The sequence below is a fragment of the Nannobrachium achirus genome (assembly GCF_963921795.1).
Source record: "Nannobrachium achirus genome assembly, chromosome: 19".
Lineage (NCBI taxonomy): Eukaryota > Metazoa > Chordata > Actinopteri > Myctophiformes > Myctophidae > Nannobrachium > Nannobrachium achirus.
This window is the reverse complement of record NC_137826.1, coordinates 14,623,961-14,640,652: the sequence shown is the minus strand read 5'-3', so window position 1 is coordinate 14,640,652 and position 16,692 is coordinate 14,623,961. Positions and strand designations below refer to the sequence as shown.

At 41.6% G+C, this 16,692-nt stretch overlaps 1 protein-coding gene across 1 annotated transcript in view; it reads right to left on the bottom strand.

Moving 5' to 3' along the window:
* Positions 1–4,232: 4,232 nt before the first annotated feature.
* The window catches only part of cblb (Cbl proto-oncogene B, E3 ubiquitin protein ligase), a 106,411-nt gene continuing 93,951 nt past the window's right edge, over positions 4,233–16,692 (bottom strand). Inside the window, exons 16-20 of the mRNA XM_080748379.1 lie at positions 16,005–16,069; positions 14,603–14,719; positions 11,975–12,145; positions 7,860–7,982; positions 4,233–5,813 (exon numbers count right to left, since the gene is read on the bottom strand). Coding sequence (XP_080604505.1) covers positions 5,557–5,813; positions 7,860–7,982; positions 11,975–12,145; positions 14,603–14,719; positions 16,005–16,069 — 733 coding nt within the window. The 3' untranslated portion in view covers positions 4,233–5,556. The remainder of the gene's footprint in view (positions 5,814–7,859; positions 7,983–11,974; positions 12,146–14,602; positions 14,720–16,004; positions 16,070–16,692) is intronic.

The window sequence follows — 16,692 nt, the reverse complement described above, 5'->3', positions numbered from 1 at the left end:
CCCAGAAGCAAAATTTTAGTTACAAACGTTCGCTTTGAGAATGCATGTATTCAAAGACTTGCACACATTTTCACGACTTTTTTCAAAAATAGCAGATCTACAAGCTCGCAGCGCTGCACTCGGTGCCGCGCTGTGAGCTTGTATATCTGCTATTTTTCACTGGTTAAAGCATTCAATAATTCTAGGCCTAAATGGGTTAAAAGTGGTCAAGCTTCAAGTTAAATGGGAATGCCACAGTTTAGAAATGTTATTCCTATGCTCTGGGGACGTTTCTTCTTCTCCCAGGCACAATGCACATCTCCATACTAGAGCATTTTTATAATTCATAAAAGTGAGAAAAGACAAGATATCCACAGAGTTTGGTAACCCGATTGCAATATTAATTCTATTTCTTGGCTGTAACATTGCAGGCAGCCTTTGTGTGAGTTCAGAAAGAGCCAGCATGTCTCCCATTGTCAGTGGAGCAGATTCGTGCTCCTGAAGAGATAAGATACTATGAATGCTCTTTACTCCTTATGTCTGTCTTTTGTTAATACATTTTTGATGTATTTGCAGAGGCCTAATAAGTTTTACCATCAATAGATGATTCGATCAATACATAATCACATTTCCTGAATCCGTACACTGAATAACAGATTGGGATCTTGAGTTGGAGTGTCCGAGTCAAGAAGACCATAAGAATAACATAAGAGTTCATAAATAAAGTGGTATTCCCCTTTAAAGAGCTGCACACAAAAGGGGGGAAAGGGTGAAGAGGGGCGGTGCGTTAAAGAAAAAGCTTTCCTTATCTTGTTCTAAGTGAAAAAGTTAGGGCAATATCATCATCGTGACACAAACTCCTCCTCGCAGCAGCAGGTCAGAACTGGACTGGGTTATGTAAGCCATTTACCATGAGAGGGAGTGGGTTGTTGGCTGATTTACCACTGTTTCAGGGTTGTGGCACGAGGCGAAGCCCACAACCCTCGAATGGTAAATTGCTTTTCTGCCACTTCTACCATATAAATGAAAGAAAACACAGTTGTAACTTGCAAGGTTATTTAGTTACAATCATTGCAACACAACAGTGGGCGGGGTCCATGAGCCAACTCAAGGTTGTTGACTGATTTACCACTGTTTTAAGCCAATCAGAATCCAGTATCTGAACATGTGACCACAAAGAGTGGCAGAAAACACATCACAGTTGCTTTGCCTGCCCGCTCGCTATCTAGTACATAGACCAGGTCTTCCTCTGTATGTGTCACATCTCCCTTCTAGTTCTAGGTCCCAGATCGTAAGAGCACTTTCATTTGGCTGTAGACTTGCCCTTCCCATCATGCATCACTCCAGTCCCTGGACTGAAGTGAAGGCCTGAGGTATACAGTAGTTGCGCGCGGGACCGCGGGTGTTGCACACCAAACACAGCCAATCTAATAAACCAGTGGTTTTCAACCCTTTTCACATCAAGGGAGTCCGTTATTTATTCGGCATTTGAGCTGCGAACCACTATTTGACACATTATTTTGTTGTCGATACGATTTTGTCCACAATTCCATGCTGTATTGATGTTGGTACCATAGTACAGATAACAGGCAAACGTTGATCAAAATAACAATTCTTCTACATTCTCTAATTGTGTGGACTTCTTATAAATTAAGTAGTGCAGATGTTTAACAATAATGTAACTCTTGAGAGCCTAAAATGAAACCAAATGGAGCCAAAATATGGAGTCATGTTACAGTTACGCTCTCAAGTAGGGCTGTCACAATTATTACATAATCGTCTAATCGTGATTATTTGACATTATCGCAATTATTTTGTCATAATCGTCATAATCGTGAATGTTGAAAAATGTCCGAAATAGTGGAAATAGCAGATCTACAAGCTCACAACGCGTCGCATCGCGTTGTGAGCTTGTAGATCTGCTATTTCCACTATCAAAGTTATTTTTTAAGTTGTCAAATATGTCAGTAATTTCTTTGTATATTTAGGTTGTGTCATATCTACCATGTACAACTTCAAAGCCTAAAAGCCAAACAGAAATGTAATTGTCAATGACAAAAACACAATTAAATCGTTAATCGCCAATTATTTGAGTGACAATTAATCGTCATGTAAAATGTCATATCGTGACAGCCCTACTCTCAAGAGTTAAAGATAAATAAGGGTCCACTTGGTTACCAACTGTCCATCATTTAGCTGGGGACCACCTGGAACCCCCCCCCCCCAAGGACCACTGGTGGTCCCTGGACCACTGGTTGAAAACCACTGTTATAAACTCATGACCCGTAACATTCTGTGTGCGACACCCGCACACAACTAAAGTATACTGTAAGTCAGATTCAGGCATGATTCATACTTTGTTGTACAACGGTGTCACTCAACACTCTCCATTGCATTTATTTAAAAAAAGAAAGTTGCTTCAAAATCAGACACTCTGGTTTTAACAGTGACTCAAGGCACCGAGTCACACTGATTCCACCGTACAGTATGCCAAAGAGGTTCCACCTTAAAGGGATATTTCACTTTCAAAAAAACTTTTGGTAACTTTAACATCTAATCAGGCTTTTATGAATACCCTGAACAGTTTTTAATTAGCTTGATTCAATATTTAGATATTTGATGTAAATGTTACCAGGCCCTCCAGGCCCAGGGCCTCTCCCCACACACACCCATTGTAAATTCAAACTTCATTTCAACCATGATAGATTCATTAAAAACACCCATTATTTTTTCGGGTGACTCATACTACCCTCCTAATATGTGAGCAGGCCGTGTTTTTTCATTTATTTTTAATAATTATTGTTTTGTATTTCATTTTTTCCATTTTCCCAAATAATTATTAAAAATAAATGAAAAAGGTTATCGAAAAATCACGGCCTGCTCACATATTAGGAGGGGATTATGAGTCACCAGAGGAAATAATGGGTGTTTTTAATGAATCTATCATGGTTAAAATGGAGTTTGAAGTTACAATGGGTGTGTATGTGGAAAGTGGAATATCCCTTTAAGTTAATCCACTCTCTCTGTCCGTCTATTGTAATTCTCAGCAGATCTCAGCAGATGATTATCCCACTTTTGCAATAAAATAACATAAAATCAAATGCATAATTACTGAGGAGCCATCAAGTGATTCCCTCTCCAAAATCAGACTGAGGCGTATATCGTCACTGTCGGGCAGAAACCTTGTATCTCCAAGTTTCAAATTTGTATGTTTTTTTCGTAAAGTAAAGCCCTGCTTCATCATACAAGACCTTTGCACAAAAGTAGTGGAAACAGCAGATCTGCAAGCACACAACGCCACGCGGTGCGAGGCGTTGTGTGCTTGTAGATCGGCTGTTTTCACTAGTTTAGTTCATTTTTTAATGATAAATGTGAAAAATGAACGGTTTTGGACATACAAGGTTTCCACCCGACAACGACGATATATATATATCTATCTTTTTTGCAACATCTCAAGAATGGCAAACATTATATTTTCCCCCCCATGTGCTTCACAAGAGCCAGTGTGTGGTGAATAATACTGAAGAGCGCGTCATGTCAGGCCTATAGCCCAAAAGACAACATTTGGTCGTTGAACTAACAGCACAGATGAATTCCCATCATTTACCACATGAACCCTCGCATCCCTATTTTGGGGGTGAAATATCACACCTACAAGCTAACAAGCTCACGACGTGTCACAGTGGGACACATTGTGAACTGGCTTATTTTCGGCTAAGTAATTTGGAGCAGAGGGAGCAAAAAAGGAGCGGACCAAGTACTGTACAGACCCCCTGTTGGTCTCCGGTCAATGAATTATATTGGGTTTAAGTGGCTAAATACTTACTCCTCCAGACATACATGTACTGTATGCACACACACGCACACGCACACGCACACACACACACACACACACACACACACACACACAAAAAGGCATTACCAGGTTAACTACCCGCCTGTTTGGCACTCACTGGATAAATTCAGTCATCACTATCGACAGATTGGCTTCAGTGAAACTCGAGTGGACAACAAAACAGCTCAGCCACGTTGAACAAATACATTCATTGGCTTGTTTTCTTCCTCGTTTAAAGAAAGCACGTCAATCGGAAAACAAAAACAAAAACAGGTCCCGTCTGATTGAACCTGTGGTCAAGTTACAGAAAGGCAAACATGAAACTATTACTCCTCCCTTCCGTTTCCATGGCTCCTCTGCCTTCATTGGATTTGGCTTTTCACTTTTATTGGCCTCAAATTGTTAACATAGATTACAAAATAGTGAAGCATGTTGTGAGCTTGTAGATCTCCTATTTATTTTGAACTAAAATCGTGGAAAATCTTTGACATAAATCTTCTCTTAAGGGGAAAAAAAACATTTCCAGATGGTGGGTCGTCAGCGAAATACATGCCAAAAATAGCCGATCTACGAGGCGTTGTGAGCTTGTAGATCTGCTATTTTTGGTTAAAGTTCTCAGAATAAAAGAATAGAAGAAAAAAAGTTTCTATCACTCAAAGATTTAGAGGACCCCCTAGGGGTCCCAGACCCCCTGTTGAAGACCCATGCTCTATAACAGTGGTTCTCAACCTGTAGATCAGGACGTCCAGGGGGAATACTTAAATTAATTGAATACTTAAATTAATATAAAAAAACAAAAACAAAGAAAACACAATTACTGCATAAAAGGTCATCAACAAACTAACTGGTCTAACATTGGCCAAATTGTCAAAAAATATATGAGAGAGGACGAAAATAGACGATCTACAAGCTCATGGAACCGAGTCAAACTAAATGTCTCAACTCTTACATTATGGGGGGTCGAGGTTGAGAACCACTGCTCTATAAAACGATTAGAGTTTTGAGTAACACACTGTTCTGTAGGAGGATGGATGAGAGAAAGAGCTGCGATGAGCTGACAAATATAAAATAGTAAGAAAGACAGATGGAGGTGGGTGTGAAGGGGTGGATGAGTGAGGGGATTTATTTAAACAGATATGGAGGAGTCTGGCTCCCCCCACTGGTAGTAAATAAAACCACAACGCCAACTGTACACATTACTGAGCATCATTACTGAGCGTATTAAGATTCGTTCTTTTGAGTTGCAAATGATGTGGCATTTATTGAAAGGTTTTACAAACACACGTGTAGGGAGTGAAAGGAACTGTAGCAGCAGTAGCAGGGATGGGACCTTTTATATAGTTTGGTGGTCCAGTCCCCATGACATAATCGTTGGCAACAGGAGCATTTTGAAGAGCCAGAGGCCTGCACTGGCAGAGCTCACTGCGAACAACAAGCCAAGTCCTTTTTTTTAGGTTTCACAGATTTCAACTTTTTTATCATTCACAGACAGTACAATTCGTCCTTGTCTCTCCGTTCCGCCGCGGTTCGGGTTTTAGTTTGAGCAACATTGTTGTGCATTGTCATCTCTTGATTAGCGATGGGGAGGCAACAAGAACCCCCATGGCATTTCTTTCCTCGCTCCTCCTCTCAGTCCAAGGCCTAGAAGATTAAAAAAGCCCTTTTTTCGTTTAAATTATCTAAATCCGTCAGAGGCACACGAGCGTCCTTTGTTTGCGCAGTCTCTTGGCCTGTCTCTGCGGCTAAAGGTTGAGTCTGGGAGCCACCAGGGCAAACTCTCGCAGGATGTTGCGAGCCACCTCCACTTTGTTCTGGGCGATCATCAGCGCCCGCTTAACGTCCTCAAAGGAGTAGCCCTCGCCCATCAGCTTGGCGATCTTGGCGTCGACGCTCACGCTGGCAGACTCCATGCCGTGGGGTTTCCCCGGCCCCACGTCAGGGGGGATCTTCCTGGGCAGAGGCTTGGGCGGCCGGGCGGGAGCCTGCAAACACTCCATGGCTACGAGGGCAACAAACACATCAACACACATCACCAACCATCCAGAGAGATAGATTATTTTGTACGTAACAATAGAATACCATAGTAAAACACTAGAACAGGGGTCTTCAACGTTTTCAGGCCAAGGACCCCTTAGTTGAGAGAGAGACGAAGCAGGGACCCCCAACCTTTTTCATATATTCCATATAGTTCAATGGTTTGACAGCACAATCTTCAGTGTATTTTGGATTCATGTCAATTTGTGTTCCGAGATATTTAACCACTTGAACCGTCAATACTTACTGTAATAAACTTGACCTTTCACTCTGTACTTAGTCTGCTCTTTTTCCCCTCTACACAAAAGCTCTTTGCTAAAAATAGTCGATCTACAAGCTCACATCACAACGCCTCAAAGTTCTCCGAATATGGACACTAGGGTTCAAGTGGTTAATATAAAAAAGAAGAAAAAAAAAGAAAATGTTTTATCACTCAAAGATTTGGAGGACCCCCTGTAGTAACTCTGAGGACCCCCCCCTCATGTCTCAAACACATTGAGACATGATCTCTTTTTCGAGTGTGACCTGGCCAAGAGGCAGAAATAAAAAATTACACAATCCTTGCTTACATACAAGACATCACAACAAAAATAGAACATCCATGATACACAAACAGATACCTAAGAACTCCAAAAATACAAAATGTACACTAAATAATAAACTAGTTTGCAATTCACAGGTAGTACACGCCCAACACAGCCAATTTGAGTCTGGACTGAAGGTCATTCCATGACCAGGGGCCAAAAAAGGAGAGGCTTTTTTTTGCCTCCCTCAGAGTATCAATAAAGGCAAGACAAGAATATGCTAAGAAAGCAGTCTACTGAGCTTCACCTTTGAGATGTAATAATAATTCACTGCAGCAACCTGAATGCAAAAACAACTGCGCTGTAAAATCTCAGAGCAAGGTGGGTGGTAGTCTCACATTGGCAGACAGTCTGAGATCTAAAGACTTGGTTCTGCAATGCAGTTTTTCCCCCCTTATCTCTTTCTTCTTTTTTTTTTTTACCCATTTAGGCCTAGGATTATTGACTGCTTTAACTATTGAAAAATAGCAGATATACAAGCTCACAGCGCGGCACCGAGTGTGTTCCAGGTATTTGAGAGTTAACTGACTTGTGAGACTACGTGAGCTGAGCTAAGCAGGAGGACTAAAGAGATGAGAGCGAGACCTAGGTAGTCATGTGCACTGTACGCAGTTTTTAAACTGTACACTGTTACACTGTATGGTTTTTGTTGTTTTTGGGTTGTCTTGGGTGACTTGTTGTTGTCTTGTTGTTGTGGGTTGATGTTTTTGTGTGTAATAAGGCTGAGAGTGCTCCTGGCACAAGCATTTCATTGTATGTCTGTACCTGTATGGATATGCATGTGACTAATAAACCTAAACCTAAACCTAAAGCAGTGGTTCTCAAAGTGGGGTCCCAGGGGGTCTCCATCTAGATTACGTAATGTAGCTTCCATACATTCGCTATTCAAAAAATAGGCTATTAAAAATTGCCAACCTACAAACTAGCTTACAGATCTGCTATTTGCCTATTTCTAAAAAGTTTTGAAAAATCTAGAAAGATTTGGAATTATTCACCCCCCCCCCCCCCCCTTTCTTTTAGGGGTCCCGGGCACAAAATCCTTTCAGATAGGGGTCCGCAGCAAAATCCTATGTGGGTGAAGATGTTTTGAGAACCACTTAAAGGGGGCCTGTCACCTAAAGGGTTACTGTCACTTTAAGAATCGTCTTAAAAAACAAGTTAATATTTTTATGATGTCATTGTGGGGATGCGCAGTTATAAGCCAATCAAATTAATTGTCTGTATTAGCCTGACTGTATGACTACTTACTGTACTGGTCAGCTGTTGTTGGGGGTTGAGGCCGGGGCAGATTACACTGTGACATGAGCTTCAGACTGTTTCAGACCGTTTTCAGAGAAGCTCATGTCACAGTGCAATCTGCCCCTCAACCCCTTTAGGTGACAGTATCCCTTTAAAATAACAGCAAGCTGTGAAGACACTGTTGTTACCTTGAGTGGTGGGTAAGTGGTCGTGGTCCAGGCAGTTCCTGGACAGGCCTTTACTGTTTTCCCCCGCCTGTCTTCTGAGCGGCGGCAGAGGGGCGGCGCTGTTCAGCATCTCAAACACTGTGTCTATAGGTGGGCAATAAGACACAAGGCAGCATGTCAAACACAGTGCCTGGCCCATTAAACCATTCAGAACGGGTAGGCCTACACTATATTGTGTATCATTATTTTATGCTCTAACTATTGAAAAATAGCAGATATACAAGCTCACAGCGCGGCACCGAGTGCCGCGCTGCGAGCTTGTAGATCTGCTATTTTTGAAAAATCGTGAAAATTATAATTTTGACCCGATTCTATAAGTGTCTTTTGAATCCTTCTAAGGTTTTTTGAAAAACCTGTGTTTCTATGTCAGCAATCTGGCCAGCCATCGTCAAAGAAAAGGTCCTTTTCACTTTTAACTGGAGCTCAGTTAGTCTTTTCTTGAGAGACTACTATGTCAGTGGTTCTCAAACTTCTTCATGTGAAGGACCCCCAAAATGATATTTATTTGGCCACGGACCCCCATCTCAAAATATCTAGTTCCAGGGACCACCCTGAAGCAACATTTGAGTTACAAACGTTCTCTTTAAAAATACATATATTCAAAGATTTGCACACATTTTCACAACTTTTTCAAGAATAGCAGATCTACAAGCTCGCAGCGCGCTGTGAGCTTGTAGATCTGCTATTTTTTAATAGTTAAAGCATCCACTAATTTTAGGCCTAAATGGGTTAAACAACCCATTTAGGGCCTAGAATTATTTAATGCTTTAACTATTGAAAAATAGCTAATTAGATATACAAGCTCATAGCACGGCACTCGCTGTGAGCTTGTAGATCTGCTATTTTTGAATATATTGTTTTAAAAGCAAACATTTGTCACTCAAATATTTGCTTCTGGGTGGTCCCTGGAACAACATATTTCGAGACGGGGGTCCGCGGCCAAATACATGTAATTTTGCAAATACATGTAAAAAGTTTGAGAACCTCTGATTTAGAAGAAGGATTTAGAAGACATTACTGTATAGAATCGGGTCAAAAATAGACCTACAGTATAGGCAGATTCCACAAATACCTTCTAAATCAGTAGTTCTCACACTTTCAAGATTTTAAGAGCAGTTGTAATAAGGGGGATAATTGACTTGTTGCTGCAGGGTGATTAGGCACCTCCGCTACGGGTCGGTGCCTAATCACCGTGTCGGGATGTGTTTCCCAATAATGACCAGCAGCGACCCGTCAATTATCCCTTACTTATATTACAGCTTCTCTGACGGCATGTCTGGCTGACATCTCACAGTGTTCTCATCGCCTCAAGCAGAACCAGACAAGACTGAGCATCTCTTATTCCCAGTTAAGTCCTGCCCCACGCAAGGATCCAACTATTTCCATAGACAAAGCCCTGGTGAATTTCGGTTCCAACAGCCAAGAATCTTGGAGTTGTCCTGGACAGTCAGCCCAGCTCCTTATCCAGACATCAGTCATATCAAAACTCGACTATTGTAACTCTCTCCTTACTAGCCTCCCGGCCTTGTACACTTAAGTCTCTCCAAATGATCCAGGATGCCGCAGCACGCTTGGTCTTCAACCAGCCAACATGTTCACATGTCTAACCCCTTCTCCGCTCCCTCCTTTGGCTCACAGTACAAAACACTGATGTTGGCCAACAAAGCAACTAAAGCAGGGGCGAAATTAGATCTTATTCTGCATGGGTTTTCAGATCAAAAGGGCCCTGGCCTGTACTGCCGTGAGGGGGGCCCATAGATTAGTAGATTAGAGACCCCTGATATATTGGAAATGACAAAATACATATTGTCGTTGTCAGGTGTAAACCTTGTATCTCCAAGTTTCAAATTTGTATGTTCTTTCGCAAAGCAAAGCCCTGCTTCATCGTACAAGGCTGTCGCACAAAAGTAGTGAAAACAGCAGATCGCCTTGCGGTGCGAGGCGTTGTGTGCTTGTAGATCGGCTGTTTTCACTAGTTTAAATCATTTTTAAAATGAAAAATGAAAAAAGAACGGTTTTGGACATACAAGGTTTTTCACCCGACAACGATGATATAATAACCTAAGAATGTATAATACTGTCACCAGTAGGGGGGCCCTTGGGTTTATTAAACCCATCAACCCTATACAAATTACGCTTGTGAACTAAAGGTATGGCAACCCCATATCTTCAAAGCCTGATCCAAACCTACAACGCCTCCCCGCTCACTCAGATCAGCTAACACAGGGAAGCTGTCCGAACCTTCACTAAAACATTCGGGGCAACGCTCCACACCTCCTAGACCAGGGGTCTTCAACGTTTTCAGGCCAAAGACCCCCTTAGCTGAGAAAGAGATGGGGGACCCCCTCTACATATTGTATAAATGGGTGAGGCAGATTTTCATTGATTTCACAGATACATTCATTCATAGACTTGTTTGACAGCACTGTCATCAGTCTATGTTGGATTCGTGATTTTAGTTAACTTGAACTTTCACTCTGTACTTGGTCTGCTCTTTTTTTTACCTCTACACCAAACCTATTTGCCGAAAATAGCCGATCTACAAGCTCTGCGAGGCGTTGAGAGCTTGTAGATCTGCAATTTTTGGCTGAAGTTCTCCTCAGAATAGGGATGCGATGGTTCAAGTCCTATCATAAAAGTTTTGGCAGCCCCCCTGTAGTAACTCTGAGGACCCCCTAGGGGTCCTGAACCCCCTGTTGAAGACCCCTGTCCTAGACCTTTCTCACTTCTGGCTCCCAAACTATGGAATGAGCTCTCTATTTCGATTAGAACTGCAGACTAACTCCCAATCTTCGGCTGTAATCTGAAGATTCACCTCTTCAGTCTCCACCTTAGCCCGTAGCACTTTCCGCAGCACTTGCCCTAGCAATGACAACCTTTAGCAAAGGCTAAAATGTAATTTAGATACAGTAGTGTGTTATGTAGACAGATGGCAGGTTCATTGTTGGCCTGGCATCCAATAGTATTAAATACTATTATATTATTATATATTATCTAACAGAATATACAAAAAAGGCGATAATCTGTACATTGAAACTGTACATTTTATAGTTTCAATGTACAGATTGTTGCCTTTTTTGGATATTCTACTGTTAGACTGATAGGTTTACTTTACTTATGATCCTACATAACTATGTCTATGCATTTGATGTATTGCCTGGTGTTGTCCTTGCTTACTGTAAATCGCTCTGCATTAAGAGCGTCTGCAAAATTGTAAATTGTTATTAAATTCCTACAGCATGCCATTATTTCTCTTACCTTACTTAACTATGTGTGCCCTCTAAACTTAAATATTTCTGTTTCATGGAAATGCCTTTTCAACTTTTTGTACAGATGCTACGCTAAACAAGGGCTTCTTCGTAGAAGAGATCTTGTTCCTCGGTGGGACTTCGCCTGTACAAATAGATGTCAATCAAAAAAGAAAAACTGTTGTTTAGTTCTTTTCCTCTCTGTCCTGTATTATGATTATGACGAGGACTACCTTCCTAGCCTAGGACGACGGTAGCCTTTTTCTTCACTTGAACTATATTTGCATTGACTCTGACCTCTAAGGACCTTCCAGGAGGGTGCTCTTGTGCGTCTGGCTGCGTCACCCTTTCTTGTTTTTTTCTTTTCTTTTGCTAGTTGTTTTTATCGCACTGACCTTGGACACAGCACTATTAGGTTGTGTTAGTAGTTTTTGAGTATTTACACTTGTGTTTGACATGATGGTGAGATACTTGTTGCACTAACTAGCATTGACTGTTATGGTCACTTTTATTTGGACACTGTATTATATTATATTTATAGTTGTGCTTTTGGACACTTTATGTATATATATATATATATATATATATATATATAATGCGTTCCTTTTCTTGATGTACCTTGCTCTTACTGTACTCTGTACTCTGTTCTTGTTTTTCTTTTTATCTTTTGTATACTTCTCTGTAACTTTGTAAATAACCTTATACTGCTGTGCTGCCTCTGGGCAACTGATTTCCCCCCTTGGGATAATAAAGGTATCTATCTATCTATCTATCTATCCATCTATCTATCTATTATTCTATTCTATATGCCAGGTTTTTCCAACTCACCGGGGGCTAACAGCACATGCTCGTGTCCAGAGGCGGGCCTGTGAGGTCGGGAAATGGCAGCGGAGGAGGAGGAAGATGAGGAGGAGGACAGGTCTGTGAAGCTGTGTCGTACTGGAGGAGGTGGAGGGGGAGGCTGGGACGGGAGGCGGCCGTTGAACGGGTCCTCCACAGCTGCAACACATCAGGTTTTTCCGTAAATGAGCGCCATACGTGACCACACTCTGCATGAGTGTCACACAAAAGCATCAAAAGTAGCAGATCCAACACAAGCTCGAAAGAACACGGTTTTGGGCTTGTCAGTCAGTCTGCTAGTTTTGCTATTTTTTTTTATTTGAATCCTAAAAAGTGGACATGCTGTATGAGGTTTCCACCCGACAGAGACGATATGTATCGTCGCTGTCGGGTGGAAACCTCGTGTCTCCAAGTTTCAAATTTGTACGTTTTTTTCGTAAAGTAAAGCCCTGCTTCATCATGCAAGGCCGTCGCACAAAAGTAGTGAAAACGGCAGATCTACAAGCTCACAACGCCTCACGGTGCGAGGAGTTGTGTGCTTGTAGATCGGCTGTTTTCACTAGTTTAAATAATTTTTAAAATGATAAATGAAAAACAAACGTTTTGGACATACAAGGTTTTCACCCGACAACAACGTTATCGTCGCTGTCGGGTGGAAACCTGTTACACTGTGTGTGAAAAACGGATACTTTTTTCAGGAAATACTGTAATAAATAGAAAAAAATTATTAACCCGGGTTCAATATTTAGAAAACCCACAGACTGACTTTCGCTTCAAAAGATAATTTCTTTTTCCCACAACACGTCCCGACAGTGAACTTATAGACCGGCTATCGTTGCTGCTTTTGTGCGACACCGTAGCACGACGAAGTGGGGCATTCATTTATGAAGATACACCAAAAGTTGAAATGATACGAGGTTTTCTGCCCGACAGCAACAACATATTCGTTAATAATTCATGAGGAGGTGACAGGCACACGGTTATATAAATTCTGCCCCCTGTGCGGTCCTTAATTGGGGGCGCAGGCATACAGTGTTACGCTGGGGAAAAGGGACAAGCGACAGGAGAGGACATTCTCATTAACCCATTTAGGCCTAGGATTATTGACTGCTTTAACTATTGAAAAATAGCAGATATACAAGCTCACAGCGCGGCACCGAGCTTGTAGATCTGCTATTTTTGAAAAATCGTGAAAATTTGAATTTTGACCCTGATTCTATGAGTGTCTTTTGAATCCTTCTAAGGTTTTTTTTGAAAAACCCTATGTTTCTATGTCAGCAATCTGGCCGGCCATCGTCGAAGAAAAGGTCCTTTTCACTTCACTGGAGCTCAGTTAGTCTGTTCTTGAGAGACTACTATGTCAACCTTTTCATGTGAAGGACCCCCAAAATGATATGTATTTGGCCACGGACCCCCATCTCAAAATATCTAGTTCCAGGGACCACCCAGAAGCAAAATTTGAGTTACAAACGTTCGCTCTAAAAATACATATATTCAAAGATTTGCACACATTTTCACGACTTTTTCAAAAAATAGCAGATCTACAAACTCGCAGCGCGGCACTCGGTGCTGCGCTGTGAGCTTGTATATCTGCTATTTTTCAACAGTTAAAGCAGTCAATAATCCTAGGCCTAAATGGGTTAAGGGAGGTGACAGCAGCACAGCTGGGAGAGCGGCTTCGTTGGCTAGAAGTGACTGACCAGTCAGTCGTGGTGATTCATCCTGTTAAACACCTACTCACTTTTACTCCATTCAATTAAGCATTCATACAGCCATACAAATGACACACACAGCACAACACTTATTTTTTATCTCCACAAGGAGTGCCATAGAACGTGCAAATCTGCAATATAACACGGCCATTCCCACCAAACCAGATTCTTTTTTTTCTTCTTCAAAGCAAACGTTTGGCTACAACTCCTACAGATTTTGTCCAAAACGTACACAAATCGGTACACGTTATCACTGTAGCCATGTGATCAAGATGTACAGTGTTTTTCAGATTCCATTCTAATTAGCTACAAATTATTTTCAAAGTTTGCCGGAGGGGCCTGTTTTTCACAGAATGCCAAGTCATCACTGCATTAAATTGGTGTCTCAATTTGAAAATGCATTTTATGTTTACAAAAGAGCTGGAGAGACGGTAAGACCCCTGTTACTGAACACTCTATAGCATGGATCCTCAATAGGCGGCCCGTGGGCCGAAAATGTATTAAAAAACGAGCAATTGTAATTTTTTACTCTTAACCCTAAAGCCAAAAATAGACAATCTACAAGCTTGAGCTGTGATCCAACTATTTTCGGTGCACAACACCAACATGAAACTAAGTCATGTATAATTCTAACCTCCTAAACCTAACCTCTAATAAATACCTAATTCCTAACCCTTTCCCCAACTTGGTTCCTTTCCCAATTGTAAGCCTATACCTCTTCACATATTTTTAAACCACAAAGAAGAAGAAAAAGAAAAACAGAAAACATTTATTGCTAACCAGGAAACTGGTCCTTAGACATGCCACTCAAACAGGGGACCAGGGGAGGAAAAGGGGGTTCAAAGAAACACACATGTGCTTGTGGGAGTTGTGTTGAGTTGCATGGGGGGGGTGTGTGTCCTACCTTGGGGGGGCAGCAGAATGTCATAGTCGGAGGGCGTCCTGTTGGTGTAGAAGGAGGGGCAGGGGGCAGAGGGCGCTCCCGTCGAGACCAACGTCCTGACAGGCTCAAAATGGCAGCCTGGGGAATACAAGAAGAGGTCAACATAACGTACTACTGGTAGATTAATGGACTGTGAGGTTCAAGGTTCATGGTAGTTTATTGTTACATCTCGGTGCACAGGTACATGAGAGTAAATCTGCTTTTTGTTTGGCTTTCTTTCATTCAGACAATGTAGAGCATAGGTCATAATAATAATAAACAACGTCACAGTACCTTCTACAGATTATGTACAGTACAGATATACAGTATATCTAGTCCCGGGGTTCCCAAACCTTTTTGGCTCGGGGCACCCCATGAATATTTTTTTAATCCGAGGCACCCCTAGATTATTATATTCCTAATTTTCACTCCCAGCACCTTATATTTATAGCATATTTTAGCGATTATGTTGCGAGGAAAGCAAGATCATAGCCATTTTGGGTAGAACTGACTGAAAATAACTTTGTACTTCAAGTTTAAAATGATACTAAATATATTTTTAAATGTCCAAATAAATGTAACATATTATCAAAATTATCTCGCGGTACCCCTGGACTGCCGTCGCGGCACCCCAGGGTGCCCCGTCACCCACTTTGAAAACCCCTGATCTAGTCTACTCCAGCAATTTCACAACATGTGGGCTCACTGGGCTGGGACCCACTGGTGGGCCACGAGGGTATAGCAAGTGGGCCCCCAAATAATTTTTAAAACACTAACATTGTGAAACATGTGTATTTTTCCTTTAAAAATGTTCCTGATAAGTGATGAATAGGAACTTAAATCATACTGTTAGTACCGAGTGCCGCGCTGCGAGCTTGTAGATCTTGAAAATGTGTGCAAGTCTTTGAATATCTTTGACCCGACTTCTAAATCTTTCCTCTAAATCAGTGGTTCTCAAACTCTTTCATGTCAAGGACCCCCAAAATTACAGGTATTTGGCCACCGAGCCCCTACTCAAAATATGTTGTTCCAGGGACCACCCAGAAGCAACAAATGTTCGCTTTTAAATAGATATATTCAAAGACTTGCAAAAAAATTAATCTTTATTTTTCAAAAATAGCAGATCTACAAGCTCGCAGCGCGGCACCGAGCTTGTATTTATGCTATTTTTCAATAGTTAAAGCATTCAATAATTCTAGGTCAAACTGGTTTAAAACCTTGAAACCCCGCAGCTCTCATCTCCGTGCAACTCCCCCCCCCCATGGATCAGATCAGCTGCATAATGAACTCAGCAGCAGGAGCGTACTTATGCTCTCATCCCATCATTTGCACATTCATCAGTTTGGTTTTGGCTTGTTGCTTCTCTAATGGACCCAACACTTACCATGCTCGGGAGGCTTGGGGATTCTGTCCTCCACAGGCGGCTCAGGAGAGCCGTTCTCCACATGCCTACGAGGAGAAAAACAGCGATCAATTTCTTTGCCGGCTTCTGATATGGCTCTTAACCACTTAATACCAATATAGGCCTACTACCGAAATGTCCCTGCGTCATACTAGCGTCATGTCCACTGGTGTACTTGTACATCATGGCTAGGGAGTGTACTTGTACATCAAGCCACCTCACGCTACAAAAACAAGACCTAGGTTCCTGCCCTATTAGGCCACTTGGCTACACAAGGCTCACACACTACTACTATCGGATCTACTTGAAATGTTTTTGAAATCTTTAAAAAATATTACACCTATAATGACATACTCCAGGTTGAAAGTGGCTACATCCATGTGTGTTCCTTTTGTTAACCCATTTAGAACGGGTACACATTTTGTGTATCATTATTTTATGCTTTAACTATTGAAAAATAGCAGATATACAAGCTCACAGCACGGCACCGAGTGCCGCGCTGCGAGCTTGTAGATCTGCTATTTTTGAAAAATCGTGAAAATTAGAATTTCGACCCGATTCTATAAGTGTCTTTTGAATCCTTCTAAGATTTTTTGAAAAACCCTATGTTTCTATGTCAGCAATCTGGCCGGCCATTGTCAAAGAAAAGGTCCTTTTCACTTAACTGGAG